Source organism: Stegostoma tigrinum, chromosome 26 (genome assembly GCF_030684315.1).
Source record: "Stegostoma tigrinum isolate sSteTig4 chromosome 26, sSteTig4.hap1, whole genome shotgun sequence".
In the NCBI taxonomy this organism is placed as follows: domain Eukaryota; kingdom Metazoa; phylum Chordata; class Chondrichthyes; order Orectolobiformes; family Stegostomatidae; genus Stegostoma; species Stegostoma tigrinum.
Genome location: NC_081379.1, coordinates 34,797,025 through 34,817,737, shown reverse-complemented (window position 1 = coordinate 34,817,737; position 20,713 = coordinate 34,797,025). Strand labels below are relative to the sequence as shown.

The 20,713-nt window shown below is 41.5% G+C and overlaps 1 protein-coding gene across 1 annotated transcript in view; it reads right to left on the bottom strand.

Annotated features, from left to right (window-relative positions):
• The window catches only part of ksr2 (kinase suppressor of ras 2), a 304,655-nt gene that overhangs the window by 230,709 nt on the left and 53,233 nt on the right, over positions 1-20,713 (bottom strand). The window contains exon 3 of the mRNA XM_048555715.2: positions 13,568-13,718. Within this exon, the coding sequence (XP_048411672.1) occupies positions 13,568-13,718 (151 nt within the window). The remainder of the gene's footprint in view (positions 1-13,567; positions 13,719-20,713) is intronic.

The following is a 20,713-nucleotide window of genomic DNA, read 5'->3' as shown; positions in this document are numbered from 1 at the left end:
TTAAACGTTGTAATTGTACCAGGCTCCACCACTTCCTCTGGCAGCTCATTCCAAACATGCACCACCCTCTGTGTGAAAAAGTTGTCCCTTAGGTCCCATTTCTTTTTCTTTACTCATTTATGGGATGAGGGCATCGCTGGCTAGACAGCATTTATTGCCCATCCCTAATTGCCCAGAAAACAGTTACAAGTCAACCACACTGCTGTGGGTTTGGAATCACATGGAGGCCAGACCAGATAAGGATGGCAGTTTCCTTCCCGAAAAGAAATGAGTGAATCAGATGGGCTTTTCCAACAATTGGTGATGGATTCATAGTCATCATTAGATTCTTAATTCCAGATATTTATTGAATGCAAATTCCACCATCTGCCGTGGTGGGACTCGAACGAGGGTCCCCAGAACATTATCTGGGTCTCTGGATTAATAGTCCAGTGATAATACCTCTTGGCCATCACTGCCTGCTTTAAAACCTTTTAAATCTTTCCCCACTCACCTTAGTTTTGGGCTCTCCAACCCTGGGAAAGAGACCTTTTCTATTCACCATATCCATGCCACTCATGAGTTTATTAACCTCTATCAGGTCAGCACTCAGCTTCTGATGCTTCAGGGAAAATAGCCCCAGTGTTTTCAGCCTCTCCCTATAGTTCAAACCCTCCAACCCTGGCAACATCCTTGTAAATCTTCTCTGAACCCTTTCAGGTTTCACAACATTCTTCCAATGTCATCTACAGCTGCAAAATGACCTCCTGACTCCTATACTCAAAGCACTGACTAATAAAGGCAAGCATACATAACACCTTCTTCATTAGGCTATCTACCTGTGGCTCCACTTTCAAGGAACTATGAACCTGCATTCCAAGGTCTCTTTGTTCAGGACCTTACCATTAAGTGTATGAGTCCTGCCCTGATTTGCCTTTCCAAAATACAGCTCCTCACACTTATCTAAATCACACTCTTCTGGCCACTCCTCAGCACATAGGCCCATCTGATCAAAATCTCATTGCACTGTGAGGTAACCTTCTTCACTGTCCATTCCACCTCCAATTTTGGCGTCATCCACAAAATAACTAACCATACTTCTTATGTTCACATCCAAATCATTTACATAAATGATGCAAAACAGTGGACTCAGCACTGATCTTGTGGCACACCACTGGTCACAGGCCACCAGTCTGAGAAGCAATCCTCCACCACCACGCCCTGTCTTTTACGTCTGAGCCTGTTCTGTAACCAAATAGTTAGTTCTCACTGTATTCTGTGTGAGCTGACCATGTTAACCAGTCTACCATTAGGAACCTTGTGGCGTGCCTTATGAGGTCCATATAGAAAACATCCTATGCACTGCCCTCATCAATCCTCTTTGTTACTTCTTCAAAAAACTCAATCAAGTTAGTGAGACATGATTTCTCATTTGATTTGTTTTTAAGAAACCTCAATAGTGATGGCACACTGAAGCAGATGATCCACCAAGCCCATTCCAAACCCAGAAGCTTCTGCACTCATGGTATGGTTGCCAAGACCTGCTCCCAGAGAACACAGACATCTCAGAACCAATATCCATCGTTTCAGGGCTCGGCAAAGTTGGAAAACTCTGCCCTCCTGATCTGGGTGTGAATATTCAGGCCCTAACGTTCAGACACTAGGATACACAACTCTATCTCCTTTACGATAGGTACAAAACTGCAATGGAAAGCTTTCAGCAGTGAAGGCGTTGGCAGCGCAATGAAATTCTGCACCATCAAACATATTGGTTTTCCTTTCCAATGCCCCGTAATGTCACTTGTCACATTTGCTAATGACAGTTTCTCTGTCACAAGTCAGTCATGTGTATTTTAAGACCAGGCAGTACAATGACATCCATGACTGCTGATGATGTTACATGTCACAGCTCCCTTGAAGCCTTACACAAATAAAAACTTTAACACTAGGCTCTCCTGCTTGTAGTTTGCTGAGCACAGCTGGAATGAAAGGATGTATCACTTTTTCAGTAGCAGTCCAGTCAAAGTGAATCTGTTGGTCAATCTCTCTGTGGAAGATGAAAAAATATTCTGTCTAAGGAACTGCCCTTTGATAACGATTTATGTGTTAGAAAAGGGTCTGGCATTCCTCAGGCAATGTTTTAAGCATTCCTTTTTTTAAAATGTAATTTTGTATTTTTAAATATTGTAAAAACAGTCCACTGTTTTTTGCAACAAAGTGTGAAGCTGGATGAACACAGCAGGCCAAGCAGCATCTCAGGAGCGGAAAAGCTGACGTTTTGGGCCTAAACCCTTCATCAGAGCTCTGATGAAGGGTCTAGGCCCGAAATGTCAGCTTTTGCGCTCCTGAGATGCTGCTTGGCCTGCTGTGTTCATCCAGCTCCACACTTTGTTGTCTTGGATTCTCCAGCATCTGCAGTTCCCATTATCATTGTTTTTTTGCAATGGGGTTTAATCTAAGATGTCAGGGCTAACTCATTTCTTGGCAACTCATAAGGTAGATACTTGAGAAATGGGTGACCTGGGTGACCTTGGCCTCTGGCCTTTGGTCCAACAAAGTCATTCATTCTTCTTATAAATCATATGTAGACTGACTCCTAGCTTATAAGTTCAAGCTAAAATGTTCAAACTCTTTGTACGTTCACTACTGAAACCAAACTCGGCCTTAAGCAAACCCACCCAAATATTTGCAAAATCTTCCCTCACCTGCTCTCACTGACCCCAATGCCTCACAACTAACCCTACATGGCCTCTGAGCTGCCTACTCACTCACCCAGGACAACCACCATTGTTCAAACATCTGAACCAGCATCAAGGGCAGCACAGTGGCTCAGTGGTTAGCATTTTTGCCTCATAGCACCAGGGACCCAGGTTCAATTCCACCATTGGGCAACTGTCTATGTGGAGATGGCGCATTCTCCCCGTGTCTACATGGGTTGACAGGTGTGCCACCCTCTTTTTACCTCACTCAATTAAAGGAGATGACAGCCCATAACAGACCAGAGCAAACTAATATGGGTAGAGGTATGCCAATACTAGGGTGCTCACACTGTACAAGGAGAAAATCCTGGCCCTTGCCGAAGAAGACTGGGACTGCTCCTGCAGGAATAGAGAAACATCCATGTCCCACCAAACCATTAACCTCCACTCTTCATTCCACTGCACTTTGCACATTAATCCTGCAGTCAGTCTCATTCACAGCATTTTACCACAGCGACATAGTTGAGGGAGAAGTGGGACCAGCCACTCAGCATTACAGGATATAGGATCTTCATGTGAGGGAAAACAGGATGTAAAAGAGGAAGTGGTCTCACATTATTAATTAAGGAGTCAGTTACTGCAGTAAGGAGGGGCAATTTTTTGCAGGCCCTTTAAATGAGGCTTTGCGTGTGTAAAGCTTACAAATGAAAAGGGGGCAGTCACATGGCTGGGCGTATACTATAGACCTCCAAACAGTCAGTGAGCAACAGGAGAACAGATATGCAGACAATTCGCTGATGCCTGTAAAAACAATAATAGGGTGATTATATTAGTGGATTTCAAATTCCCCAACATTAACTGGGATTAATAACTTAAAGGGTTTGGAGGAGGCATTTTTCTTGAAAGGTATTCAAGTAAGGTTTTTACATCTCAATGGTCAAACTTGAGATGGTGCACTGTTGTACCTAATTGTGAGGAACACAGTCAGACAGGTATTTGTTGTGGCACTGGAAGAAAGACGGCATCCACAACATCTCCCAGACCTGCAAAGGACCTCTCCCGCTTTTTATTCTGCGTAAGATCCACAACCTGAACTGACCCGAAACATCAGCTTTCCTGCTCCTCTGAATGCTGCTTGGCCAGCTGTGTTCATCCATCTCTACAGCACATTATCTTTATCCGACATTTTAAGTCTGTTTTGGAGAAGGAAAAAGACGGTCTGAAGAAAACGGTTTCGGATTAGGGGAAAGTAGAATTTATTAAAATAAGGCAGCATGTGGCCAAAGTTGACTAGAAACAGCTAGTTCTGAGTAACTCTCCAGAAGAATGGGATGGGGGAGAGACGAAATTGACAACAGTACAGGCCCAACATGTTCACTTTAGGGTGACATGTAGGAGTAATAAGTCCGGAGAACTGTGGATGTCTAGAAATATTTGGGAACAAATAAGAAGGAACAGAGAGACTTTTAACATGTACACAGGGAGAAAATCAACAGAGGTCCTGTGGGGTGTAGAATGTGTGGGGGCATCTCAAAAAAGCAGTTAGGTGAGCGGAGAGGGGGCATGAAGAAACACTGGCAGGCAAGATTAGGGAGAATCCCAAAATATTCCAAGTGTACCACAGGGAAGTGGACGATCAGGGAAAAATAGGATCCATTAAGGACCACAGGGGCAATCTGTGTGTGGAGCGGGAAGGCATTGTAGGGTGCTAAGTGAGTAGTTCACATCTGTTTTCACTCAGAAGGAGGATGTAGGTACAGAATTCGGGAAGAGCTATTGTGAGGCTCTTGAGGAGTTTGGCATAGGAAGTAAGGAGTTATTGGAAGTTTTGCAATGTTTGAAAATGGACAGGTTCCCAGGTCTGACGAGTTGCATCCCAGACAGCTGTGAGAGATGAAGGAGGAAAGTACCCAAATTTTTAATTCTTCTCTGGCCACAGTGAAGTTTTGGAGAACTAATGCGGTTCCAATTTTCAAGGAAGGATGGTCGAAATAAACCAAGGAATTACAGACCACTGACTTTCACATCACTGCTAGGCAAACTATTGGCGAAAATTCTGAAGGAGAGAATTAATTTCCAATTCTAGAAGCAAACTTTGATCAAGGATAGACAGTACAGTGTTTTCAGAGGGAAATCATGCTGAGCAAATACGGTTGAATTTTTCAAGATGACCAGCTTTGTAGATGAAGACAGTGCAATGTAATTTATGTTGATTTCAACAAAGAATTTGACGAGAATCCACATGGGAGACTGATAAAGAAGGTAATGGCAAATGGGATCCGGGCAATTTGACTAGTTATATCCAATATTAGTTCGGCAGTAGGAGACAAAGGGTGGTGCAGAAGGCTACTTGTGTGACAGGATGCCAGTGTCCAGTGGCATACCACAAGGATCAGTGCATGATCTCTTATCGTTCATGAAATATAGGTATATATATATGGTATAGAAGAAAATGTGGGCATATCGTAAGTTTGCCTGAAGAATGACGTGAAGATTGACCAAGTAGCTGACAGTTAGGAAGAATGTCTCAGGGTACAGGAGGATATAAGCAAATTAGTCAGATGGGCAGATTAGGGCAGATGGAGTTTAACCCAGGTTAAGTGTGAGGCGATGCAATTTGGAAGAAGTAACAAGACAAGGGAGTACTCTGTGAAAGGAATGATATTAGGCAGCTTGGAGGAATTATGGGGTGCTAGAGTACTGTGTTCTAACAGGCACATTCACGCAGCTGCTGCCTGGGATCGAACTATTCAGCTGATATAAAGAGGCTGAATAAGCTCTGGTTGTTTCCTCTCGAGCAGAAAAGGCAGAGTGGGAAACCTGATGCGCCACATAAGGTTATGCAGGGTGTTAACGGGGTGGACAGAAAACAGCTGATCCCCACACCTGGGGGATCAATATTGAGGGGGCGCAATTTTTAGGTGCCAGGCAGAGGCAGTAGAGGGCATGAGGGAATTGTTTTCACCTAGCGGGCTGTGGAAATCTGGAAGGTATGGTATTTGAGGCAGGAAACCTCACCACCTATTAAAATGTATTCAGATGAATGCTTGACTTGAAATGTCACAACAAGTGTTGGAAAGTGGGAGACATGTAGATTTGCAGCCTCAATGGGCCAAAGGGCCTCATCTGTACCATATTATTCTACCAAGAAGACCGGGAGACAAACTGTTTTGTTTCACACATAGTGACATTGCAAGTACTTGTTGACATTTTCCAATGGTTCACATAATATTGTAAATGCCTTCAGACACCTTTGGGAGTTATGTTTAAATGCCAGGATTCACCAAGACTGATGAAGGTAAATGAGGTCCACTTCTCAAACTTATTTTAAAGGCATCCATTATTTTCATCTGTTCTGTCATTTGAAAAATTAAATTGAGATTTTTATCCTTTTCTCAACACAATTTGCATCACCCCTGACTGAGAGTAGCATCAGAGAATGTATCTCAAACCCCTTGAAAATCCTGCCATTTATTAGTTCCTAACTCAAGCCTGGTAATTGTTGACACACATAACATCGGGCTTTTCTAAGTCATTAATGATAATAAAATGTGACACATGGTGTCACTTGTCATTATCAACTCACTTGAAGGTGCCTCACAAACATTTGAATGGATGTTTCTGGCATCTGGTACACCTAAGAGCAGAAAATGGATCAGACAGAAATGGACAGTACATGAGCCATTGCACCAATGTTAATATCATAAAGGGAAGAAAAGCTTGGAAGTATATGGATCAGAAAGTAGAAAAGAGAGCGCCTGATTAGCCTTTATTGGGCTATGCTTTATTACCTCATCTAATATCTTGCTGACATTACTGAAATTGTAATGATACACTCTTTCTTCTCATGTTTTCACCCATTACATATTGGAGCAGACACTAAATAAAAACTGAAAGCACTGTGGATGCTGTGAATCGGGAACAGGAACAAAGTTGCTGGAAAAGCTCAGCAGGTCTGGCAGCATCTGTGAAGGAAAAAACAGAGTTAATGTTTCGGGTCCAGTGATGCCAAGTTCTGAGGAAGTTCTGAAAATGTCATTCCATTGGTGCTCCTCATTTTGGCTAATGGGCCAATGCATCCTCCCACCATTGGTGAGCTTTCTGAAAACATCAAAGTGCCATTTCTACCCCCAAACACAACCTCTCTCCTTCAACCCATGGGCCCAGGGTGCAAGTACAGCTTTTAAAGCTTATTATTTAAGGTGTACAGTTAAGAGGCTGACTGCAATGACTAAGGGGGATAAGGACAGTGTTCTTCTATTTTGGAAAAGCTATTACATCAAGAATGCAACTGTCATTATCGGGAGGCCTGGGGTGATATTAGTAAGGACTGCTTGCATGCAGTTTGGTGGAAGCTTCTCCCAGATTATTTTCAAGATTTTAAAACCTTTGATCCATCAGAGGAGCTACCAAGAATCAAAGAGCATTGTGTTGATCTTTCAAAGCAAGTTGGATTTGAAGTGGAGAGTGAGGATGTTGAAGAGTTGATTGAGTCCCAGTGTGAAGACCTCTCTACAGCTGATCTACAACAACTTGTCACTGACAGGGAAGTGGAAGCTGGAGATGGAGTCGTAGTAACCCAGGATGCAGCATCACGAGAACTTTCCACTTCTGTTTTGTCTTCTGTCCTGAGCGAAATTGAGAAGTAACAGCTCTTAGGGGACAACAATTACAATGCAGATTGCAGCAGGGTACCAGTTCATGGAATAAGAACTTATTTAGCACCCTATGAACAGCATCTTCATGAATGAAAAAGGGCAAAGCAGCAATAACTGGATACGCTTTTTAAGCCAACCCCCAAGAAACAGTCAGAAGACAATGAACCGTAGCCGTCCACATCTGCATGAACTATTTTTCACCCTAACCCTGCAACAACAACTGCACCTGAAGATAATGATGATGATGTCCTCAGCCCCTGCATTAACACAAAACCTCCTCCCCATCAAATCATCTTGGCATTTTTCAATGTAATGTGTTAAATTTACTTTTATTTCACTATTAGATATGGTTTAAATATTCATTCAAACTGTGCTATCCTTTGTGTTAAGCTTTTGAGTGATCTTGAATGATTTTTTCAGTGGGTGATATTTTTTGGTGGTCTGTTTCCGACCTCAATTTTCCCGTAAGCCCCGTTATTTCTATAGCACAATTTTCTATAACACGATGTTGCACAGGAATGCATCTATTGTGTTACAGCAGAACCAAACGTACTATAATTTCAGGGTGCAGTGCATAAGAGAACCCCGAATCAATGCTGATGTTTAAAACTGCTCATGCTTCTAGTTCTTTATTGATTAAAACTTTTAAACATTAAAATAAGGGAGAGCATGCAACTCATGAATTATACCTTTGTCAGTTCATGTTTGGTATAGATTTGAATTAATGCAGATGAAACTTTACTCAATCTTCTGCCTAGAAATGGAGCAGCTATTGTCCTAGATTTAATAGTTTTCACATAACATCTCCAAGCGTAATGGCCAGTTTTGTGTCTGTTTGTGGCCAGTCACAGAATAGGTCTATGTTTTGGATCAATGTCCAAAACGAACTGGGCTGAGACTGAGCCAAACTCAGTTTGTTTAAGAGTTTACCAAAAACATTGTGAGGAGACAGAAGTTTCTCACTCAAGATGTGGACACAGACTTTACAGGCCCTCAGAAGGAATATAAGAATGTGCTAACTCTTCCAGCACTCACTTCATCACGCCTTCCAGCTAATTAATAAAATAAATTGCAGATAAATAACAGCGACAGTTAGCATGACAAGGGGCTCATCTGGTGCATATAACGTGTCTGGAATTTATCTCAATGATTCTGGATTTTTAAAAAATCATGTCAATATTAGCACAATTCAGAGCAACTTCCTCTATAGTTAATTCTTTTGAATACAATGTGCTGATTCAGACAAGGCTTTGCAAATTTGAAGACAGCAACATCTTCAACAAAACTGAGCAGGATTGCCAATAAATTCTCCTGAGAGAATGGGCTGAATTTAATGTCCCCACGCTGCATGTGTTTTCGATGGGAGGAGAAAGGTGGACATAATATATGTCAGGTGGTCAGCCTTGCTTCCCATAACCAACATGGTGTACATAATACAGCGGCTGATTAAGGTAGTCTATGTCTTGTCTGCCCTTAGGCCTTCTAAAATCCTCAAGTGACTCTTTAAAGCCCAATCATGTCTCCCAGTCTACCTCTATTTCCATGATTCACAAGGTCTATTAGGGTACCTCTTCCTGAAGATCATAACCACACGTGCAAGTTTGCCTTCCCTACAAAACCATGCCCCACCTCGTTTCCCCCCTTCAACACCTCACCCTGTCACCTACCCCAGATGACTTGCAGTTCCAGATGTCTCAGCAATCTGATTAGCTGGTAGCTCTTTCTTCCACAGTGGGCAGTTGGGGGAAGAGGGATGGGAATCACCCACTCTCTGTTTGCTACGGCTTATCTAACGGTGGGGCAAGTAACATGAACCCAGGTAAAATTTAGACCAATTTCTAAAAGCTGGAGCCAAAAGTGGCCACTTGTGTAAGTTAGATTTTTGGAAATTGCTTCCATGGTGTCTGTGCTTTCTATCAAATCTCACATCAGTCATTACAATGACATGGATTATAGGGACATTAATTGTTAGCTAGTTTCAGATCTGTCCTTATACATAGCAATTTGAAGCCATGAATAAATTAACTTATAGTTGCAACCGTCCTCCCAACAATGTTAAATTGAATCCAAGAAACTAACACAAAAAAGTCTTTGTGTAGTTGCGGAATTGAGAGGGTTAGCTTATGAGGAGAGGTTGAGTATACTGGGACTGCACTTATTAGGATTTAAAAGAATAAAGCGGGATCTTACAGATATATGTAAAGTTATGAAGGGAATAGATAAAATAGAAACAGGGAGGTTGTTTCCACTGGTGGATGAAACTCGAAGTAGGGTGGCAGATCCTCAGTGTAAGGGGGAAGCAGATTTAGGAATGAGTTGAGGAGGAACCTCTTCACCCAAAGGGTTGTGAATCTGTGCAATCCCCTGCCTAGTAAAGCAATTAAGGCTACCTCGCTGAATGTTTTTAAGACAAAGGTAGATAGATTCTTGAAAAGTAAAGGAATTAAGGATTATGGTGGGTGGGCAGCTAAGTGGGTCTGAGTCCACAAAAAGATCAGCCATTATTGAATGGCAGAGCAGGCTCAACAGGTCAGTTGGCCTACGCCTGCTCTCACTTCTTATGTTCTTATGTGACAGAACTCTTTACATTTACACAATCAAAATAATGTCTGGTTTTGCTTCCACAGTTTGGAATTTGCTAAAAGGGCAAGAGAACGGCTCCAGTTGGAAAGTTACCACCAGCACAGATGCGAATTGTCCAAATAGCCTCCTTCTGTCCAATAACGCTTTGTTATTTTAGAGCTGGTTTATGTCAACACAAAATACATTGTTGATACTAATTCACCAGATATTTAAAATGTCAATACTGAAAATGTGTAGGTTCCAGGGATTTCCGTATGCAGCTGTCAATGCAATCACACCAAAACAATCTCTGCGTGGGACTCAAAATAGTCATTATTTCTTTCATTATGCTCCACGGAACAGTGACTTTATTTATTTTCTTTTTTTTTCAAATTGGTAGTTTTATACAGTTTTTCGAGATGCTTCAATTCCTCAGATGCCAAAAGCAGATGACAGTTTTTTTTCAACAGCAGAAACCACTTACTGTTACTGATGCTAGGGCAGTCAGTGAAAGGAGTGAGTTGATGTCAGTGTTCTTACCGAACTCAGGCTCCGGATCACTGCCAAGCATTCCCCAAAGGCGCAAATGGAGAAAATACATCAAGAGGTGGGGTCACCAGGATCACTACTCTGTGCCTTGTTGGAACCAGATTCAGAACAAAATAAAACACTAGCAGTCACGGAATAGTTTCAGAGAAATACACAGAGTCCAGTGGTCTGAAAATGTTAATTCTGCTTTTCTTTCGACAAATGTGGCCAGATCTGCTGTGTTTCTCCAGCACTCTGATTTTGTTTTAGATTGCCAACATTCACAGTTTTTTTGTGTTTATTCTAGCGTTTATGTAGCACCTTTCACAGGAACACAGCTGTCCCAAAGTGTATCCCCCGCTCATTAAGTACTTTTTTAAATGTAGACACTATGGTTATTTTGGAATGGCAGCAGCAAGTTTATACACAGCAAATAGGCACAAGCAATATGACAATGATCAAATTACCTGTTGATCGGTGATTGATGTAATGTTTTGGCAGAGCACTAGGGATAACTCCCTGGCTCTTCTTCAAAAGAATGCTATTCAAAAATGTGTATTCCAACTAACAAGGCAAATGGAAACTTAGTTTAATGTCTCATCCAACATAGCCAAGAATGTAGCACTCTCTCAATGCTATAGTCTAGATTTTCGGTCTCGCACCAGAGCCATCTGATTTGAAGGTGACTCCCGAGTGAGACAGACCATAAGGTTAACTGCCTGCTCACTTAACTGAGGCTGGAGACTAATGGAAAAAGAATAGGAGAATTTTAGAAAAGAGATGATGTGGAGGTGCCGGTGTTGGACTGGCATGGACAAAGTCATAAATCACATGACACCAGGTTATAGTCCAACAGGTTTATTTGTAATCACAAGCTTTCGGAGCACTGCTCCTTTGTAAGGTGAAGTGATGAGAAAGCAGCACTCCAGAAGCTTATGATTCTAAGTAAACCTGTTGGACTATAACCTGGTGTTGTTTGACTTCTGACCTTTAGAAAAGAGAAGTGCTTGAAAATGTGGCATGTAATTCTTGCTAAGTTTCTACTGCTGCATCCAGTCAAGACTTTGATATGCGTAAAATAATTTTGTGTTACTGAGTTTACAGTACAGCCATGGAAGCAATGTGGAAAATAATGTCTGCATTTTTGGATTAATGCCTCTTGGCCCCCAAATTACTTGTTTTGTTGAATGCACAACAGATAATCCAAATAGTAAAACAATTTTACTGTTGTTGGCAAAAAAAACCCTTTAAAAAAGCATAAAAGTAAAATTTAAGGAAAATGGGCTCAGTTTTAAACTTTGTGTGAAAGTGAAAACATTTAATCATATGAAAGCAAGTTGAGAGAAACTAAAAAAAAGGTTTTTTGCATGAATATCTCAGTCAAAATCTACCTCAAAATGTCAGGTATGATTTCTTGTTCAAGTCAAAACCCAAAATTATTTCCTCTTCAGATGTAAATATTCTAAAACTTATCTGTAATAACATATCACTTTAGAGCTCATTAAATCACTTTTGGCAAATCTGACACCTCACATCTTAAGGGGCATGGCTTCCAATGGCATTTCAACAAGAATTATGTTGAAAAGCCAAACTTTTCAAGAATTTTGCAGCAAATGAATCAACTGTAGATGTATATATGGAGAAGAAATGTTTATTTTGATTGCACTTCAGAGTTTGTAGATGCAGAAAGTCAAGACAGTGGTAAATAGTTACCAAAAAAGCATTCTGGATTAAAATGTTTGTCTGTACTGAGAGAGTTGAATTCAAGTGGAGCAGCTATAAAGGCAGCCCCGAACTGAACCCACCCTCCTGAATGAGACTGGAGGAAAACTGAGAAAAATCCCACTTCTGAATGATAACCAGTAAAGCCTGAGGGAGACCAGCTAGCTTACGCTCCTTAACCAGTTTTACATGAGCAATGTTTACCTGGCCAAGACATCCAGTGATTTTGAAATTGTTCCTCTGATTTTTTCATGCCTTTGTGAGGGACAGCGGAGAAAATTGGTGGCAAAATAAAGAAGAAAAAATAACCAGCAGATTAAAACAGAAAACTGAAGCTCAGTGCATTTCAAGGTTGATCTCTTAAAACTATCTTTGCAAACAAGGCACAGCTTGCAGGAAGAAAAGATTTGCTGATGTCTTTCTACCCTCTAGTGGTAATGTAATATTACAACACTTCTCATCCTGCTACGGCCAGCACTGTTGCAGTGGCTGATCCTGTCCAATATCAGCCTCATCTTCTGGGGGAAAAGTTTGATCAAACAGATGAGGCTTTGCCCTGAAATGCTGAAGCTTCATCTATGTCTTCCACTGTTGCCATGGCCCTGTAACTAAAACTCCATCAGCATATCTCAGGAACTGATTAGAAGAAATCATTTAGCTAGCTACCAAAGCAACAGAATTTAATGCAAAGGTTACCAATATTTGATGCTGCAGCCAGACATGAGAGAAGTCCAAAGCTTCTATAACAAAAATCTGATCACTGGCCAGAGAAACTCAGACTGGTCTCAGGATGTCGGTCAGTCACTGTGGGATTCATGACAAATGGGCCCAGAATACATGATAATAAACTGTGAAGCTGGATGAACACAGCAGGCCAAGCAGCATCTCAGGAGCACAAAAGCTGACGTTTCTGGCCTAGACCCTTCATCAGAGAAACGTCAGCTTTTGTGCTCCTGAGATGTTGCTTGGCCTGCTGTGTTCATCCAGCTTCACACTTTATTATCTTGGATTCTCCAACATCTGCAGTTCCCATTATCTCTGGCCCAGAATACGTCCTTCCTTCAGTCCCCAACTCAGAATTTACATCACACTGATGACTGCAGTTAAAGGAAGGACACTGGAAAGGTCCAATGAGGATACGTGCCACACACAGAGATGATAGCAGATAAACCACCAATTACACATTCCAATTTTGCACCCCCCACACTCCCAGCCGCTCCCCTACTTCATTTCTTGCTCTAGGACTTCAATGTTGCTAGACTCCAGTACATTTTCCAAGCAGATCAAAGCTGGGATTCAAGATGAATAAGTCTGGATAGTGAATGGATGGGTCATTATGGAGGATATGGGAACCCAGCCTAAGGCAGACCTCACCCAAGGTCTATCCACATACATTGTCAACCAGGAAAAGTGACTCACCTGATTTATATACTCTTCTTAGGCAGGACAGTGAGGCATTTAATCTGGCACACTCCTCGCTACTTGTTCCGTATTTCTTCACTGTTTCACACACTTCCTCGTCGGTCATCTCTAAAAGAGCTTCTAGAGTCAGTTGATCAGGGGTTATGTCCTAAGGGCATAAAAAGAAAGCTCAAATCATGAAGAACACTGAATGCACATTGTGTTTTTAGTGACCTCGTGCTGCAATTCATTTGTCAGTTTGAGTCCCTACTGCACACGCACAAAAATAGAAACTAACAATTCGGGCATGTTGGTGGTCCCCCAGAAGAAGAGCACCCTAATCCAATGTACCCAATTTGTGCCCTCATTATTTTATTACCCTTTATTTCAACCACTGGTGTTGTCCATTATGGTTGTTTCTGGTTAACATGTTAAAATATTTGGGCAATTTTGGTCCCAGGTGTAGTTAAGTCAACTTTTAACTAGTAAATAGAAAGTAAATCCCAAACTGTTGCTGGGTCTGTGATCACAACATTTGGAGATATGCATCAAGGAAACAGGCCCTTTGGCCCAACTTTTCCATGTCAACCAGGTTTCCTAAACTGAACTGGTCCCATTTGCCCGGGTTTGGCCCATATCCCTCTAAACACTTGCAATCTGTATACCTGCCCAAATGTCTTTTAAATGTTGGACTGGTCCCTGCTTCTACCACTTCCCCTGGCAGTTCATTCCATATACTCTGTGTGAAAAAGTTTCCCCTCAGGTACTTTTTAAAATCTTTCCCTTCTCACTTTGTTCTAGACTCCCCTATCATGGGGAAAAGATCTTGGCTATTCACCCTATCTATGCCCCTCATGACTTAATAAACCTCTAAAAGGTCACCCGCCCCCTCAGCCTCCTATGCTCCAGGGAAAAATGTCCCAGCTTATCCATCTTCTCCTTATAACCCAAACCCCCAGTCTCTGTAACATCCTTGTAAATGTTTTGTGCACCCATTCCAGTTTAATGACATCCTTCCTGTATCAGAACTGTACAAAGTAGTCCAAATGTGGCCTTACCAATGTCTTGTACAGCTGTAACATGATGTCCCAACTCCTATACTCAGTGCTCTGCCTGAAGAAGGTCACTGTCATACTGTTTAAGCGTGTCTACTTCAACCTTGCTGTGCACTTAGTGATAAAATGTCAGAACAGAAAACAGATTGGGCAACTGTTTTATGAGCATTGTTTCTGTTTTACCTCAAGTAATGAGTAGCACAGGAGAAATAATGGATTTCAGAACCCTGGGAACTTCAGCAACTCTGTATGGAGAGGTACTACTGCTGGATATGACCAGAATCAGAAAACCCCAATCATGAAAGGCTACAGTAGGTCACACAGTAAGAGACAAGTCGCACTCAATTAGAACTGGATGGAGAGTGGGTAGTGGGTTTGAATAGAGGGGCTGAGATTAAATGGAGGCTGGGAATAGAGTAGGATGGAGAGTATAGTTCAGGTGCACATACTATGGTAGGGTATGGATGGAGAGTGAGGATGGGTTCAGGTCGGTAGGTAGGGATCTCTGGCTAGAGTCAGTGGGGCTTGGATGGAAATGGGGAGGAGACGAACCAGGAACAGACGGTCAGTTTGGGAGTGGAATCTGGATGGCAGGGGCCTGGTGAGATAGAAGGAGTGGGGTCTGGATAGGTTTGAGATCAGGACAGTCAGGCATTTGTCAAATTATAAAGAAACTGTCTTTTTATATTCATTTTGTACTGTGGAAGCCAACAATCTGTGACCATCATAACATTCAGGGAACAGATGGTATTATGGAGTTGATACATTTGAATGTTCTACAATCATAGTTATATTCAGTACGGCTTAGTAACGAGAGTCTAACTTGCTGTGAAAGTTTCAACAGACCACTCAGACAGATTCAAGGATTAGAGAGTTAAGTCAGTTGGACAGAGGTATTAGAGGTGAAAGCTACGAGCTTTGGACTTCGAGTCAGTAAAGGTACTTAGGGGGAAGAATAAGTTTCATCCCAGAGCTCCAAGCAGTTATTTGTGTTTTTGTGTTTGTGTTTTTCCTTCAGTTAATATTTTAGGTCCAAAGACCCTTCCACAGAATGGATTCAGTTCTAGGGAAGGGTCGCCGGACCCACGACGTTAGCTCTGTTTTTTCCTTCACAGGTGCTGCAAGACCTGCTGAGCTTTTCCAGCAACTTTGTTCTTTGTTCTTTCTGGTTTTCAAGCAATTAGGATGTGGAAGATGTCTGAAAGGAGCCAAGTATAAGGTTTAGGGCTCAGGATAATCCCTGGGATCTGTGAGGGACTAGAGGAAGCCATATGCCATTAATAGCTTAGTGTAGCTGAGGAAACCGAAAGGCAGTGTTTAATTGTACAGCTGGATTAACAGAACATGAACAGTTGAGACGGTCTTTAATAAAGTAGGAGGGTGGCAGTCGGTGGGGGGAAAGAGTTCCAGAGCTAAGTATTCAGCAATGAAGAATTAGAATCTCCTGTAAGGTTTCAATGAGCTTCAGTAACCTGCAGTCTCATTAACGTCCGGGGAGGTTGGGAGCCACTTCGGAGAAATCTGAGCAATCTGTCTTGATCTGTCTCATTGACTAACCAATGTGCTCTGTGGGATGTTTGACATAGTGTATCTGTTACCACTATTTGCCTGACGTTAAATCTAATTGGATTCCACAAACGTAGAAGGTGTATCAAGTTGTTCCATTTCTGATAAATTGGATAAATGTCAAGGGCTGTGTCTGGCAGTGGTGGTGCTGGCAGGGAAAGGGGTGGGCATCTAGAATAGGGGAGTTGAAACCAACTGTACAACCAGTGGTAGGGGGTGGATTGGGTCTCCAGGTGTGTGAGGGGTGTAAGAAATCAAGGGGAGGTGTAGTTGAGCTGTGGGAATTAAGTATTGTGTCAGTTTAACAGTTACCCAAGAGTGAAACTAGATACTTAACAGTCAAACTTTTCTTCCAGAACTGTTTACTAAATTTCATCGGAACTCTGTGGTCTCTGATTTACAATGGAGAAATTCGGAGGGTTTCAGCCACAGACATGTTGCCCCAGAGGAATCTTCAATGTCCTAGGCAATTCCTCTGGAGTGTGGTGCATTGGGGATTCCAGATTCCCCATAAGTCACACTCAACTACACTGCAATAACAATGATCTGGCGTTTAGAAAATCTGGGACAGTCACCAATAACTACAGCTATGTCTAGTCAGTGATGCCTATTTAAGTTATTTTTAAATGTTGACGCGGGAGTAGTTTCTCAACTATTCTATTATCAATTCCACTAAAGGACTGGAGATGAAAATGAAGTGGTTCTTTAAATGGGTGCCCAATTCACAACAAAGTACCTGCTCAGGTTAGATATTCTGCCATTCAGTGGGATTCTTGCTGATTTTTATAATCACCTCTACCTCACTGCCTTGATTCTGTAACCCATATAAGCCTTTCCTAACAACAATTCACCAAATGAAACTTTCAACTTAGGTAGAAACAGCTACTTAGGGTGTTTGGGGGGGTGGGGTGGAGAATAAGAACTTGAGATTTGCAAAACCCATTATGTGAAAGAATGCTTCCTGATATTACCCTGTGCTATATCCTCTCCAGGGAAATATATCTTTTCTAAGATGTGGTGTCCTAAACTGAACATTATCTTAACCAACAGATTAGATTAAAATTGGGTAAATACCTGTACAGAAAAATGAAGCGTATTTGAATGCATTTTATGATCAATCAGAACTGTAAATCCAGCTTTTTTTTATTCTACATGTTTTATATTTTCCTTTCTCAGACTGAGAAAGATTATTTGTAACACTGACCTAGAGATGATCTTCTGAGCTACGTTATCTCTATCAACAAGACCACTTCCTTCAATGTCCGTATTATCCCCAGCCTCCAGACTCAGTCAAGGTGCTCCTCAAAATCTTATTCATCTTGACAGTCCACAAAGTGAAATAAACTCTGCAAAGCCTTTTATTCTTCACTCTCTAAACTGCAGCTCATTGCAAAACTCCACTGCCTTTATCCTATCCCATGTAATTCACCGATCACTCTGATCCTTGCGCAGTTGCACTGACTTGAACTAACTCGCCTTTGAGATTAACCTTTCTGCCAACATTGGTGGCCATGCCTACAGTTGTGTAAGCTTCACAATTGAGAATTCTTTCACTAAACTCCTACTCCAACTGGCCTGTTTCCTCTCTTCCTAACAGCACTCCCAATGTTTCCATCTATAGCTCAGCACACATTTCCACCTGATTTTTTTCAGTAGAATTGTAAGATTACTGATTCAAAACCAAAAGCATATTCTTTCAAGCAAAAAAAAGTGCAATTCCCCAGGAGATTATTTTCATTGTTGTTTTACAGGTCTATTACGTTGATGAATAGACAATGGATTGATTAAGCAACAATTCTTAAACTGTGAAACACATTAAGTAACAAATTGTGACAGAGCAGAGCACTGTCACCCTCAGACAGCTGTATTCTTCAGTTTAATACTGCCCTCTGCTGGATAAAGGAACATTTCGGACTAAAAATGGAGATCTACATTCTATGAAAAAGTTAAATGCTACCAGTAACTACCAAAAAACAAGTTACTAAGAACTATGCATCTATTAAAATGTAAGCAATTTGGAAGTCATTAATTCTACCATAGTGAACTTCGAAAACTAAAGATATCACTAAGATATAAAAGAGCAGTAATCCGAGACACAGCGCTGCAGCAGCACAAGTAGGAGGTAGAACCAGAGGTTGAAAGGTAAACAAAAAAAACACAAGCAAAAAAAAATCAAGGAAGGTAGCAGGTAGGTGAGCCGTCGGTAAGTACAGTGTTTCAATTCAGATTTTTGTCTCTTAGGGCAGTTATATAATCTAAGAGCTAAAAATTATACCTATTATTTTGCCCCATTTAGAATACAGTGTCCAATTTTGGGCCCCACACCTCAGGAAGGACATGCTGGCCTTGGAGCGTGTCCAGCGGAGATTCTCACAGATGATCCCTGGAATGGTAGGTTTAACGTATGATGAACGGCTAAGGATCCTGGGATTGTACTCATTAGAGTTTAGAAGGTTGAAGGGAGATCTAATAGAAACTTACAAGATAATGTATGGTTTAGAAGGGGTGGAGGCTGGGAAGTTGTTTCTGTTAGGCAGGGAGACTAGGACCCATGGGCACAGCCTTAGAATTAGAGGGGGTAAATTTAAAATGGAAATGAGGAGACATTTCTTCAGGCAGAGAGTGGGGGGCTTGTGGAATTCATTGCCGCGGAGAGCAGTGGAGGCTGGGACGTTAGATGCCTTCAAGGCAGAGATCAATAAATTCTTGATCTCACAAGGAATCAAAGGCTATGGGGAGAGTGCAGAGAAGTGGAATTGAAATGCCGATCAGCCATGATATAAATGGCGGAGTGGACACAATGGGCCGAATGACCTTACTTCCACTGCTATGTCTTATGGTCTAAATCAGAAAGCCTCGTAACCAGGTGTGTGAACCTAAAGAAGCTTGAGGGTGGAGTAATGCAATGTTCACAGTGCAAGGTCCAGGCAACAGGATAAGTAAAAATAAATGACGACAGGTGTCAATAAGCCTGATTAGAGAGAAGCCAATGATTTCCTAAAAAAAAAGTCTTTCATAAGTGTTAAGTTTATTTCTATTTGTTTTATTAGTTTGATAAATCGTACTAATTTATCATATGTCATGCCCTCCTACACTCTTCCTTGGACCTCGTTTGGACTCCCAATTTTGGGGTACAAGCCCCCAGATGTTAGTTAGGACGATTTTGCAAGTTTAACAAGGCTGGCTTTAATTTTAAGTAAAAACTGAAACAAAAACTGCAGATACTGTATGTCAGGAGCAAAAACAGAAATCGCTGGAAAAGCCCAGCAGGTCTGGAAGCATCTGTGGAAAGAAATCAGTGACCCCTCCTTAGAGGAAGAGTCACTTGACCCAAAATATTAACTAGGATTTCTCTTCACAGATGCTGCCAGACCTGCTGAGCTTTTCCAGCGATTCCTGTTTTTGTTTCTGGATTTAATTTTGTGGCTTCCAACGCTTGAGGCTGGCTAAGGCTTTCCAGCTTTTTTTTTTGTCTGTAGCAGGTTAACACAACTGGGTGGTTTGTCCCATTTCAGAGAACAGTCCAGAGTCAGAGTCAGGTTGATGTGGGTCTGAAATTACATAGAACAGAAAGGTAAGAACAACAGATTTCCTTCCCTAAACAGCATTTGTAAACCATATGGGTTTGTTTTTACAATAAATGACTGTGGTCACCGTTAGATTGTTTTTACCATTTCCAGTTTTGTTAATCAAATTCAAATTTCATCATTTACTCTGGTGACATTCAAACTCATAGCCCCAAAGCAATAGCCTGGACCTCTAGATTACTAGCCCAGTGATGTCAATATTAACCAATCCTGTTTTTAATGAGCACTTTTGTGTTTTCACAGAAGCAAGAGATAAAGCAGGAGCTGTGAAGCAAGGGAAGTCACAGCAGAAAGTCCAGCCATCCTTTTCCAATCCTCTCTGGCTACTTACTTGGTACTGAAGAAGTGAAAGACAGCTAGCATTGTACTGTTGTTTAAAACGGAGGGAGAGATAGGCTGACTAATTATAAGCAAGTTAGCCTGGCCTAATGGTAAGACTTTTTTTGGAAATGTTCTGGGAGATAAATTGTAATTTAGAGGCACAGATTACACAAGGTCAGTTAAGATGAATTTGTCAAGGTAAGATTAAGTCTGACTAACTTGATAACAAGGAGGGTCAATTAACTTGAAGAAACTTTTAATTTATGAGGGGCTTAGATGCTGTGGATAAGAAGGATCTACTTTTCCATGGGAAAAGAGGTCAACTACATTGTCTTACAGGAATTAGAAGACTGGTGAAGAAAATTTTTATCATTCAGAATAGTCTGAAACTCATTGCCTGAAAGCTAAAAGAGAAACAGAGGGCCAAACTTGCACTACATTTAAAATAATAATAGGAAGGTACTGGAGGTACTAATAACAACAAAGCTACAGACGAAGAGCTGGAAGTTGGGATTAGATGGATAGTTCCTTTTCAGTCAGCAAATATATAATGGGCTAAATGGCCTGATTCTTTGGAATCTTTTCATTTTCTGCTGGATCAGCAATGTCTCAGATCCATCTGAGTTCATCAGTTA